The sequence below is a fragment of the Equus asinus genome, chromosome 23, assembly GCF_041296235.1.
Source record: "Equus asinus isolate D_3611 breed Donkey chromosome 23, EquAss-T2T_v2, whole genome shotgun sequence".
In the NCBI taxonomy this organism is placed as follows: Eukaryota; Metazoa; Chordata; class Mammalia; order Perissodactyla; family Equidae; genus Equus; species Equus asinus.
In genome coordinates, this window is record NC_091812.1 from 37,111,644 (window position 1) to 37,124,515 (window position 12,872).

The window sequence follows — 12,872 nt, forward strand, 5'->3', positions numbered from 1 at the left end:
CTGCTACCTCTGTATTTTTTACTCACTTTTTTGTTGTGATTGAATATTTATGTCGCCTACAAAACCATGAGCAACTTGAGGGCTGCAATGGTGTCTCTAGGAAGCTTCCACCTCCAGCACCTAGCACAGTGCCTTACACGTGGAAGGAGACTTAAAAAGAAAAAGTCACGTCTTGAAGAGTGGTGAGAACCTTTCCTTGGAAGGAAGCCTGGCCACCTTTATCTATGGTCTAATACACCAGCTGAGCAGGGCTACAAGGCCCTAAGGACATCCACCCACCAGTCCCGGGATCCTACCTTGAAACACGTCCTCATCCTTTAAGAGAAGGAAAGGACAGAGAGACAGAGACGGAGAGAGGCAGAGAGAAACTGAGACTGACTTAAAGATCAGACTGGACTCAGAGCAGTGCCGCCAAGGAGAATACATATGAAAAAAAAAAGTGCGACCATGTGAATGGATGGGAAGGCGATCATTTGACATCTCATATAACTTAAACAAAGAGCTATGCTGAGAGGAAAACTGACTTGTCATGAAGTCGGCTGTAAGCCTTCCGTTGCTATTTCTGTCCCTGTTAATGATGGGTTTACCTAGGGCAGAAGCTGCAGTTTCAACAGTTAACGGTCAAGACACAGGCATCCATACTCTATAGCTAACAGTTGATTTCATCTCAGCACAGTACACCAAGCACTTTCTAAAGGCAGGGTTGGCCAACGCTTTTATTAGCAATAATCTCTGCCACTTTGGGATTATCTACAGCTTGGAGGCCACATAATCATCCTCTACGTCACAGATGGTGGGCAGGAGGGGTGGGAGGACAGACTAAGAGGCTCTAAATCCCTCCTTAACACTTGCTTCTTCCCTATCAGCAAGATTAGAGCAGTCGACCGCCGTCTGCGTGTGTTCAGTCCCGGAAGGCTGGGCTGGGCTGCCCCGGGCCTGAGGAGGGGCAGCTCTGAGGACAATGCCCAGACCTTAGGTCTGCTGGTCCAGACCGGTCTCTCTAAGACGTGATCCATCCTCCTAAGGTCGGTAAGCAGGCTAGGCACCCTACAACAGCCAGGAAGGACAAGCAGGAGTCCACTTCCCGCAGCCATGCTGAAACAGAGCGAGAGGAGGCGGTCTTGGAGCTACAAGCCCTGGAATACTACGGAGAGCGAGGACGCGTCCCAGGCAGGGGGCAGCCAACACCGCAGGAGCATCTGCTCCGTGGGAGGCCGTTCCGGCTCCCAGGCCAGCATCCCAGCCTGGACCGAGGGCAACTACAACTACTACATCGAGGAGGACGAGGATGGGGAAGAGGAGGATGAGTTGAAGGACGACCTGCCCGAGGCGGACCAGCAGCCAGAGGCAGCCACCACCGCCCAGTCCGAAGGCTGCCCGGACTCTCCGGCCGTGTCGTCCACGCTGAAAGTGAACGTAGGTGGCCTCAGCTACCGCCTGGACTACATTGAGCTGGCCTGCTACCCCAAGACGCGCCTGGGCCGCCTGGCCACCTCCACCAGCCGCAGCCGCCAGCTGGCCCTGTGTGATGACTACGAGGCGCAGACGGACGAGTACTTCTTCGACCGCGACCCAGCCGTGTTCCAGCTCGTTTACAACTTCTACTTGTCAGGCGTGCTAATGGTGCGCGACGAGCTGTGCCCGCGCAGCTTCCTGGAGGAGCTGGGCTACTGGGGCGTGCGACTCAAGTACACGCCGCGCTGCTGCCGCATCTGCTTCGAGGAGCGGCGCGACGAGCTCAGCGAGCAGCTCAAGATCCAGCGGGAGCTGCGTGCCCAGGCGCAGGCTGAGGAGGCCGAGGAGCTCTTCCGAGACATGCGCTTCTACGGGCCGCAGCGGCGCTGCCTCTGGAACCTTCTGGAGAAGCCCTTCTCGTCAGTGGCCGCCAAGGTCATCGGGGTGGCCTCCAGCCTCTTCGTGCTTGTCTCCGTCGTAGCGCTGGCGCTCAACACGGTGGAGGAGATGCATCAACACACGGAGCAGGGCGCGGGCGGCGGCGACCCGAGGCCCATCCTGGAGCACGTGGAGATGCTGTGCATCGCCTTCTTCACGCTGGAGTTCCTGCTGCGCCTCGCCTCCACGCCCGACCTGCGGCGCTTTGCGCGCAGCGCCCTCAACCTGGTGGACCTCGTGGCCATCCTGCCGCTCTACCTGCAGCTGCTGCTTGAGTGCTTCACCAGCGAAGACCAACAGCACGGCAAGGGCTCACCACTGGAACACGACCTGGAGACCGTGGGCCGCGTGGGCAAGGTGGGCCAGGTGCTGCGCATCATGCGCCTCATGCGCATCCTCCGTATCCTCAAGCTAGCGCGCCACTCCACCGGGCTGCGCGCCTTCGGCTTCACGCTGCGCCAGTGCTACCAGCAGGTGGGCTGCCTGCTGCTCTTCATCACCATGGGTATCTTCGCCTTCTCCGCGGCTGCCTACTCCGTGGAGCACGACGTGCCCGGCACCAACTTCACCAGCATCCCCCACGCCTGGTGGTGGGCAGCGGTAAGTAACACGGCCCTTGGGCTTTCCCAAGGCCTAGCAGAAGCTAGTCCCACATTTCCCTGATTATCAGCCACCTGTCTTTGTCCCCTGATTTACAGAGGTGGGTGTTATAGGGGTGGAAAGATATAGACGCTATAGTCCAGTAAGGAACTTAACTTGACTTAGTCCTAGGAATCTCCAAATCTAGATTTAGTTTTAAAACAGACAGATTTTATGGAGGATTCATTGTTGATGTATGTGAGAAGCTTCAAAATCATTCTTATTTGCCACTTGTTGAACATCTGTTGTCCTAAGTAGTTTATAAAGTTTATCTTATTTCAGCATCCCAACCCTGTGAGGTGTTTATGATTGCCATTTTGTTTAAAAAAGAGGACAAATTGGAAGTGGCTTCAAGTTTTGAAGGAAACTAGAGACTTATTCAGAGGAGGAAGTGAGACTCCACTGAACCATGTCAATCCTAACTGAAATCCCTCTGGTTGTAGCTAAATCTGGACACAGAAGGAAGCATCTGAAATTGAAACTTGCGCCACGTCACTAAAATTCTTTCAGGACCAGGCATTATTGCCCCGTTTTACAGCTAGAGGAATTGAGGTGTAGAGAGAGTTTGAGTGTAGACACACAGCTCAAGGCAGCAGAGCGAGGATGAGACCCAAGGCTGTCCAACTCAGAAATCCACCCCTCTCCACACCCCAGCACTGCCTCTTTCAAGTTGTAGTCTTCTGCATGTCTTGCCTAATTTGTACAGTGTAGTATTTATTTTTGCCATTGTTTTCTTTGGTACTCGCCTTTTGATAATTTATGCCATTTATTTCAATATCTGTATTTCTGGTATACTAGACTAAATCCCTGGAAAATCCCTGAATCCCTGGAAATGCCGACTGGGTCCTCTCGGGTCAATAAGTTGACATATGTGCACAGGAAAGAACTGCATGTATGGATTCTTAATTTTTTTAAGTACATTATTTGTAATGCCTTTAAAGACATTAATATAAGCAGTTCTTCCCAGTTCAGAAAGTAGGTATTTTCAACATTAATATTCGGTATGTCAGAACCCACAGTCTGGTGTGAACCTCTGAGATGTACCAACCCGGGGTTGCTCACATTGTAGAGTAGTGGGATGGAAGATTTAGATTTAGGTTCTAGTCCCAGATCTGCTAATAAGTTGAGTGTGACCCTAAATAATGAACTGTGAAAGTTCACTCCCTCAGTACCTGTCCTCAGTTTCCTTGTCTCTCAAAGAGGAGGATGCAGAGCTCTTCAGTTCAATGCGTTTTCCTTCCCTGAAAAGCAGAGAGCTCATATGTACAACAGGATTTGCGAGCTTTCTCCAGTGATGGGATGACATTAGGCCCTTTCGAAGGAGCTAGCCAAATGCCGCTCCTCTGATCATATTCCAAATGATGAAAGGTCATCCCCATAGCAGATAAACCACGTGTACAGATGGAGCTGATGGAGGATGATTTGTCCCCCAGCAAATGACATTTACTTTGGAGGTGAGTAAAGCAGGAAGGGAAAAGAGCAAATCCGCATGCTTATGATATGATATCCAGTTTTAGAGAGTCGTTTTCCATTCACCCAGATATCTTTGAAGGCTGACATATATAGGCTGGACCTAGTGGACTCTTTGAGACTATAGTTTTAACCCACAAAACTTTGTCTACCTTTTGTATATTAATATAAAGCTTTTGATAATAATTCTGTTGCCAATAATGGATTTTTCTTTTAAAAAATTTCCTGAAGTGAATGCCTATTGATCCCTTTTAATTTCTTGATCTGTTTAATGCAAATGACATTTGAAACTTTCAAATTATCCTCTTTTTATGTTAACTAAAATTATTTTACTCAAGATCAGTGTTTTCCATAAACTTTACAATAAAAATTGAATCACTATTCAGTTTTTATCTATAACAAATTTTACCAATTCTTGCTTTTACCAATGTGAGGTTTCTGTTGTGGCCATTAGCTCTACCGGGCACCCTTTCACAGACCCAAATTTGCACATTTCGGCCTTACCGTTTACAAACCCTAATCTTTTATAATGGCCTTCGTCCATTTTATTCTCTGAGAATTATTTATACTAGTAAAACTCATTATTAGATAAAAGACTGATAACTTGTATTTGTTTCTAAACTAACCTATGAAAACAATAGGAGCAATTCCCCTTGCACATTCCAGGACTGCTCTATTCCCCAGGACTGACGTGTTATTAACCCCGTTCTTCTCCATACTTCTGATGACGCTGCATATTGTTTACTAAGGGTCCATATTCTCAGTGGAGCAAAGAGAAAAGAACATGTCAAAATGATGCAAGCAAAATGTCTTGCTTCCTTATGTAGATGCAAAGTAAAAAGATGCAAAATATTAGGACCAATTCTTCATGTAACCCACAAAAGTCCATCTCATTCATTCATGGAGCAAGAATTTTTAAGCACCTCCAGTAAAGCCAAGTAGTATTGTAAACACTAGGGATTCTGGGTGATGGGAAAAGAAGGTGAAGTTCTTTCCCTCCTGGAGTTTATATTCTAGAGGAGAAAGATAATAAATAATTTCAGATCTTGGTGGGTCTTGTATAAGATAACAGGATAGTGACTTGGGTGGTGGAATCTACCTTTAATGGGAGAGTCAGAGAAGCCCTCTTGGAGAAGTTGACATTGAGCTAAAATTTGAATGATGAGAAGAAACTTATCTCAATAGGATGAAACAGACATGAGAATCTGAGAAGTAGAATCCTCAAAGTAACTGATCCAGTGGTTTCCAAGCATTTTACTGATCAATACACCACATAATTTAAAATTTTTTGAGCACACACCCATGATAAATATGTATTTAGTTATTCATAAATTATGTTATTTATTGCTATAATAATGATGTATCACAAACAACCGTAAAACTCAATGGCTTAATTGTCAAGCATTTATTTAGCTCATGAGTTTGCAAGTCTGCAATTTAGGCTAGTTTCAACTAGAACGTTCTTCCCATTTGGGCTGGTGTCAGTCACTCACATGTCTGATGGTCAGCTGATTGATAGCTAGGATGAAGGGGAGACTAGACCACATGTCCTCCAGCAGGCATGAATCCATGGCCAAGGCAAAGGGCAAGTGAGAGAGTACAAGTCCAATCATGCAAGCACTGTAGAAGCTTCTGTTCCTGTCATTTGTTCAACCCGTTGGCCAAAGCAAGTCACAAGAGCAAAGTCACAGTCAAAGGGCAGAGTGGGTTGGCCCACTCATGGTAGGAAAGCACTGCAAAGTTGTGTGGCAAAGAGCTAGGATAGAGGAAGCTGTAAAGAATGGGTCCAGTAATACGGTCATTCTACTGCAGTGAGATATTGCTGCTCAAATATACTATACACATCAGAAAACATATCCCCACACATTGCAAATTAAAGATGAGGGAAAGAAAAATATGATTGCTATGTTCTTGCACCACCCCTGTGCTGTCTCCCTTGGGATATATTCACCCACATTAGAGACACATTCTCTAATCCTTTCTTCCATGTGTTTTTAGTACTTTCAGACAATTCCAAAATCTGACTTGCTTTTAATAATCTTCCGTCTCTCTATGCCAAGATCCTGCAGCCTTCCTCTGTCATTCAACTCAGGGTTTTAGGAGGAATACAGTAATATTCATTATTGTGAATTCTCTTCCAGCTGCAAAACAAATCCCTTGTGGACGCTCATGTCTGCACGTGCTCCTGTGTTAGGATAGCAGATAGTCCTGTCCTACTCGTCTGTCAGATAGAGGTCATTTGTAAGCACTAATAGGAAACATATGTAAAATACTAGCCTGTAGGACATCTGCAATAAATAGAGGCTACCATATCCGACAAGTTGATAGTCTTTATCACATGGAAGCAATAACCTTTGCTTCCAGATTCATTTTTGGGAAAATAGAAGTGATTCCTTCTCTACTGGGAAAAAGAGAGAGTCTGTCTAACATACAAAAGGGTCAGCTGTTCTATCTTGGGAGACCTTCCGAGTGTCCAGATCAACAGGCCCATGCCTGGAGCAGCTCCAGGCGTGTTGGGCTCTCCAGTTGCCTGGGTGTGGGAAATGCACGGCACAACTCAACAGGAACAATTAGCTCTGTGATGAAGCTGTAATCATTGGCCTCCGGTATGGCTATGTTTTTAAGTAGAAAAGGACAATTAAACTGTTCAATAGACTATTTCTTTCTGGGCCTTCTAGAGCAAGTTAAAGCTGTAGAAATCAAACAGGAAACTGTGTCATGAACTCATTCCTTCAAAAACTCTACAAAAAGAAAATTTATCATCAGATAATTGTGCCCAGAGACCATGTTCCTATCTTGATATGTTTACCTAAAGTATGTTATTATTTCCTTGCAAATAGGTGGGACTTACAAATTCACTGAGATTTATTTTACTTTATTTTTGTTGATTGCTTGCTTGCTTTGATAAGACCCATTTGGAAGGTGAATCAGTCAGATTACAGTCAGGAAAACAGAAAAAAAAAAGATAGATATTTTAAACAAAAGGAATTTGATAAGGGAGATAGATATATAGGTGTTAGAAGGCTGGAGGAACAAAAAGGCAAACTGAAATAACCCAAAGATTGGTTACTGTAAGAAAGAGATGTCGGCCCTAGAATTGGGGGAACAAACAGAAGATAGAGTTACCAGAATCTAGGAGGACAGAGATGGAATTCCTGTTTAGCTGTTGCAGGGCCCCCTAAGATGACACTATGAGGTTGGTGTCATGATGCCTGAGCCATCACTATCTGCTGTTTTTGGAGGATGATGACAGAAACCAGAAGGAGGAAGAGAGACTCTTATCTCTCATCCCACATTCCAGTCTCCGAACAGTGTCTCTCATTGGCAGAACATAACCAGAAGACAGCAGGCAAGGGAATCTGGGAATTGTAGTTTGCAGACTCCCAGCAGCAGAATTACAGCACAGAGTACAGAAGAGTGTCGGGCTTAGAGTGAGAGACACTGGGTAAATGTCTGGCATAGAAGGCATTAAAGTTCTCCTAGCTGCTTCAGAAACAGCACAGGAGCCATAAGTGGGGCAAAGGCTATTAGGCTTCTTTTTTTTTTTTTTTTTTTTATCACTTTTGATCTTGTGCACTCCTGATTTGGAGTGGTCCCGTTTTATCTCTTTAAACTATGCTTCTCCTGTTGGCCAGTATGACCTGAGGGGGACATGACTGAACTGTAGAGGGCAGGGAGTTGTGCCAAGTAAGCTGAGGATGCAGAGGGCATCGTCATTATTGCATACCTTTCTGTGGACAAATTAATAGACCCCAAACTTGTCTTAGCTTTTGCACACCTCCTTATTGTACAATTTATGTACATGTCAGAACTTTAATATACCTGGTTGTTCTCTTCAAGGTGGTCACCCCTGACCTCATTCTAACAGTGCTTCCACTGATCAAAACATTCTTCGAATTCCACTGAGGAATTATCTTCAGAGCCTGTGACATGTCCATTTGCCTCTTTGTAATGGTGCTCAATCTTTCCCTTTTTGAGGATGGATTCAATATTTTAACTCAAGACCCTTGAGTTTAAGATTGGCACCCAGAGGTAACCCTCAAGGTAAATAAGACTACTTGTTTGAAGGTCATGCCTCTGAATCCTCTGTGCAGATTATAATCCCAAAGAGGAATTCCTAAAATATTTGTGGCAACAGCAGCATGGATAGGCTAAGTATAGCCTTTGAAGCTAAATCCTTTAAAGGACAACATGAGTGAGGTATGCAATACTGTTAGCCAGAAAACATTAGTCTTTACCACCTCAAGTTCTTTGGGAACACTAGAAGGGGTGTTAATTATTTTTAAAACTCAGTTTTATTCCCTGGGATCATAATTCCTAGATGCATGGATTACTGGGTGCCAAGATTTAATCTCTGCCTAGTTCATTATCAAGGAAACAAACATTCCTTGTTGAAGGAGAAATTCAAGTATAGTCATTCTAAAGTTTCAGAGAAGAACTGGATCCTTGTCCTCCTTGTAATGTCTAGCAGGCCAGCATTTGCTGATTAATGGGTGAGCTGCTGAGGGGAAGGTCACATCTGGCTTTTGGGACCCAAAGGCTAGGGAAAATATGTAAGTTTTCAATGGAATGGTAAGTTTCCAGTTTACAGAGTGGCTGAACCAGCCAGTTTTTTCAGGATATTAAGATGGATTGTAGAAATATTGGTCACATTTCCAAACCCAGCTCCTACTAATTTGAGAACTCACTGTGAAGTCACGTCGGCCACTCTGGGGCCTTCGATCTTTAATGCGCATCCAGGGAGAAAAGATTTGGCCTGTAGAACGTGGAGAAAAAGTACCCTAAAGTCAAGGAATCCTGAGTTCCTCTGGGAGCCAAGGACCAAGAACCAGATCACTAGTTGAGTCAAATTATCCACAAAGCAGACAATGCATAAATTAGCTATGCATTTTGAACAGATTCTTCAGGACCAGTCATACAGAGCCTCTGAGCAGCAGAGATCTTTTCTCTAAAAATAGAGATCCAAGATAAACAAAAATCTTTAGACCATATTATGGACGTCAAATATTTCATCTTCCTTAAGCCAATTCTCTCTGCTGTTGACTTTTCACTCAAAGTTCAGCCCAAAAAAATGAAGTTGGGGTTGGGAGTGAAGCAAAGCCAGTGTGGGGATTGAGCAGAAGTTTAAAATCGGTGCTTTGTCTCAATTATTTTCCTTCCTCTGTATCCTCCCAGCCTCCCCTCCCTCCCCCAATCTTGCGCCCTTGAGGGGCTGGTTTACCTCAAAGCCTCTGCTGGCCTTAAATGGATGCTTCCTGTTCTAAAAGTACCCCTTCAAGTCATTCACCCCTATATCCAACCCCCTTTAGGCCTCCTCCAGGGAAAGTAGACTGACTAAACAGTCCCACAGAGGTGTGAGTGATGGTGTTAGTGACGTATGAAAACTGTTGTTCAGTTCACACACCTGAACAGAGTCTGACTCATGTTCTTTTCCTTTTGGTGTGGCCAGTGACAAGAAACACATGAAGGCAAACATACTTTGAGATTAACCCACGATCCCACTTTATCACTGCCTCTCATCACCCTTTGGTCCAGAAAGTAGGAAAAGGAGATTCTCTAATGGAGCTGGAGTGCATCCCGCTCAATCTCCCTCACACAGCATTCAGCAGGAGCCAGGGAGGAGCCTGTTCCCATGGCCTGTTGGTCTCATAAGTAGAGGAACTAACATTATCGTTCACACACCCTGGGCCAGGCACTCCTGCAATTCCCAAAACAACCCTATGAGGTAGGTACTATTATTCTCCCTGCATTTCAAAAGTAGAAATGGAAACAGAAAGAAGTTAGGTGACTGGCCCAAGTCACACAGCTGGGAAGTCGATTCAGACCCACAGAGCCTAGAGCCATTCCTGTTTCCTTCACCTCGTCTACACCATCCTGCCTCTCTTAGATGCTTGCTTGTGTTCCTCCACCTTGTTGGGGCAGCCCATCCGTCAGCAGGTCTCTCACCAGAGATGGAGCAGGGAGAGGTGGTGCATCACCCACCCCAAAGAGGAGGTGCAAGCTTTCTTTTTATGGGCTGGATGGAGCTGTGGTTCTTATCAGCCCCACCGGACTTGCCGGGCTGGCCCACTTCTCCATTTCATTTTAATTAACCAGTCATCCTTATTTGAAGTTCAGACTAACCCCTACATCATCAAAACAAGGTTTAAATTTCTAAGCTATAGGCCTTCTTGGTATGGGCCAACAGAATGACTTTGTACCTTTTACGACCACCTGCTGGAAGGTTGTGGCAACAACAATGCAAATCAATGAAGCGAACAGTGCCCCCTGGATTTGTGCAACGCACCATTTTTTCAACTGTAATCAACTGCCCTGCCTAAAAGACTTCTAGTAATTTCACCAACAGTCTGGGGACCAAAGGGAGTCTTAGTACATGAGCCATAAAATACAGGCCCTGGGAGGTTTTCCCGGTTTTCTCTGGCTACACTGACTGATAACTAGCCCCAAGGGTATCTGCATTTTAAAACAGAAGCTTGTTAACCTAAATAAATCTCTAATTAGTGGAATTTAAAGCAGTGTGACAAGAGTGATGGGAAGAATTTCACGCAAGGTGAACATATTTTTGGTCAGTGATGTCTTACAAAAATCCCTTCGCAAAATAATGAGAGTGTGTTCCTCCAGGCGTTCAGTTAAAGCACCTTTGCATACACTCTCATTTGAACTAGTAACAACCCTGAGAATTATTACAATCGTCTTTATTTTAAAGAAGAGAGAAGGACATTAGAGAAAGTTAATGCCTTTTGTGTGCCTGATACTGTGTTAAGCATTTTATATTCATTTTCTTAGTCTTCATGAGAATTCTGAGAGTTAAGTACTATGCTCCCGTTTTAGATGGAGGAACCAAGGCTTAGAGACTGAATGTTTTGCCCAAAGTCACTCAGCAGGGAAAAGGCAGAGTCAGGACTTGAACCCAGCTCTGGCTGGTTCTAAGCTCTTTCCAGTACACATATCATGTAGGCAAACCCAGGGACCCCCGTCCTAAAGGTGCCCAGCAGAGGAGAGGCAAAGACCTACATTTATGGAGCCCATTTGACACCAAGAACTTTACACATGTTATCTTATATGCTCTTCATATTTAAAAAAGGTATTATCTTCCTTATACTGTATATAAGAAAATTTGTAAGTGATAGGATTTAAACCCAAGACTTTCAGCTTCAAAGCTTGTGTTCTTTCCATGACACAGGTCCTGCAGGCAGACTTTCTGGAACCTCCAAAAGGTGGCTCCATGGTGAGCTGTTACATGACCCACGTGCACCTTCAAGGAGACAGAAGACACTTCCCTGCTTGGTTCTCTCCCTTTCTTCTCCTCCCTCACTATGCTAACAGTTCCATCCTGCTTTCCTTCCTCAACAGGTGAGCATCTCCACTGTGGGCTATGGAGACATGTACCCAGAGACCCACCTAGGCAGGCTTTTTGCCTTCCTCTGCATTGCTTTTGGGATCATCCTCAACGGGATGCCCATTTCCATCCTCTACAACAAGTTCTCCGATTACTACAGCAAGCTCAAGGCTTATGAGTACACCGCCATCCGAAAGGAAAGGGGAAAGGTGGACTTCGTGCAGAGAGCCAGAAAGAAGATGGCTGAGTGTTTGGCTGGAAGCAACCCCCAGCCCACCTCAAGGCGAGAGAATTAATTTCCTAAGACGCGTGGCTGGTAGATCCCGTGAACTTCAAGGCTCCATTTCTCCTTCTTTTTTTTTTATTAAGATTGGCAGTGAAAGGACACACGAAGCAGACATACACAAAGGGCATTCGGTTCACAAAGTTCTAACTCTAAAAATGTTCGTTTTGGCCCAAACTCCCACTGCCTTGTGCTGCTCTTTAACTGTTTTGTGTGAGAGTCTTGACCTCCTCAATGACCTTGATAGTGAAAACTCCTTGAGAGGAGCAACATCTTAGATTTCTCTTGTAGCTTCTCATGGCTTCTCAATCAATATTTTTGGACTTGAGTTGACTTGAGAAGAATTTCCTTACATTTTAAAGGAAAAAAAGTCCTTGATTTTCCAGAGAGAGGGAGCGTGGCAGCAGGAGCGGTATGAGCTTTGGAGTTGGACCAGCCTTGGTCAGAAGCCCAGGTCTACCAGCTGTAGGATTTGGGGCAAGTTACTTTATCTGTTTCTTCAACTATTAAATGTAGGTAATAAGACCTACCTTGTAATATGAGCATGGCAATTGGAGGTAATATTTATAAATTCTCAATAAATGGTAGCTAATAAAATGGTTTGAGTGTTGGCTAGTAGATTCTTTAGACAGGTGGTTCTCAACCCTAGGAGATTTTGTCATCCCTCCTCGCCCACCCTGGGGCCCATTTGGCAGGGTCTGGAGAGGTTTTTGACTGTCACCATTTTGAGGGAGGATGAGAGGGGTGACTGGCATCTGGTAGGTAGAGGCCTACAGCTAAACATGCACAGGACAGCCCCATAACAAAGAAGTATATGACCCAAACTGTCAGTAAAGCCAAAACTGAGAAACCCTGGCATAGATTTAATATGGGAGCCCCAAGACTTGACCTGTGAAACATGCCAAAGTGAGCCACTTCTCCCTCCTTTGATGGGAGCCCCCACATGTCCTCACCCCTCAGGGCCTCCTTTCCCACACCTTTCCATGAAAAAAACAAACCAAAAAACCCTGCCTTTTGGACAACTGTTCTGGGCTGACCACTGAGCAAAGGGAATTGAGTCGACGTGGCCTCCACTCTCGGCTCCTTCTGTTTCTGGGTCAGAAAACCAGTTCCCACAGGACATTGGTCCTTTCTCTCCCTGCCCCCCTTTTCCTCAGAATTCCTCCCTCCCTCCATAGGACTACTGGAAATTGAGGTCCTGAAGTTAAAGGCTCATTTGAACTGAGCAAATGGAGATTGCCCCAGTTC

The 12,872-nt window shown here is 45.3% G+C and overlaps 1 protein-coding gene across 1 annotated transcript; it reads left to right on the top strand.

Annotated features, from left to right (window-relative positions):
- Positions 1–805: 805 nt before the first annotated feature.
- KCNV2 (potassium voltage-gated channel modifier subfamily V member 2) lies at positions 806–12,241 on the top strand. The gene is made up of 2 exons (XM_014846783.3): positions 806–2,493; positions 11,356–12,241. The coding sequence occupies exons 1-2, from the start codon at positions 1,093–1,095 to the stop codon at positions 11,635–11,637; spliced, it is 1,683 nt and encodes a 560-aa protein (XP_014702269.1). The 5' UTR covers positions 806–1,092; the 3' UTR covers positions 11,638–12,241.
- The last annotated feature ends 631 nt before the right edge of the window (positions 12,242–12,872 follow it).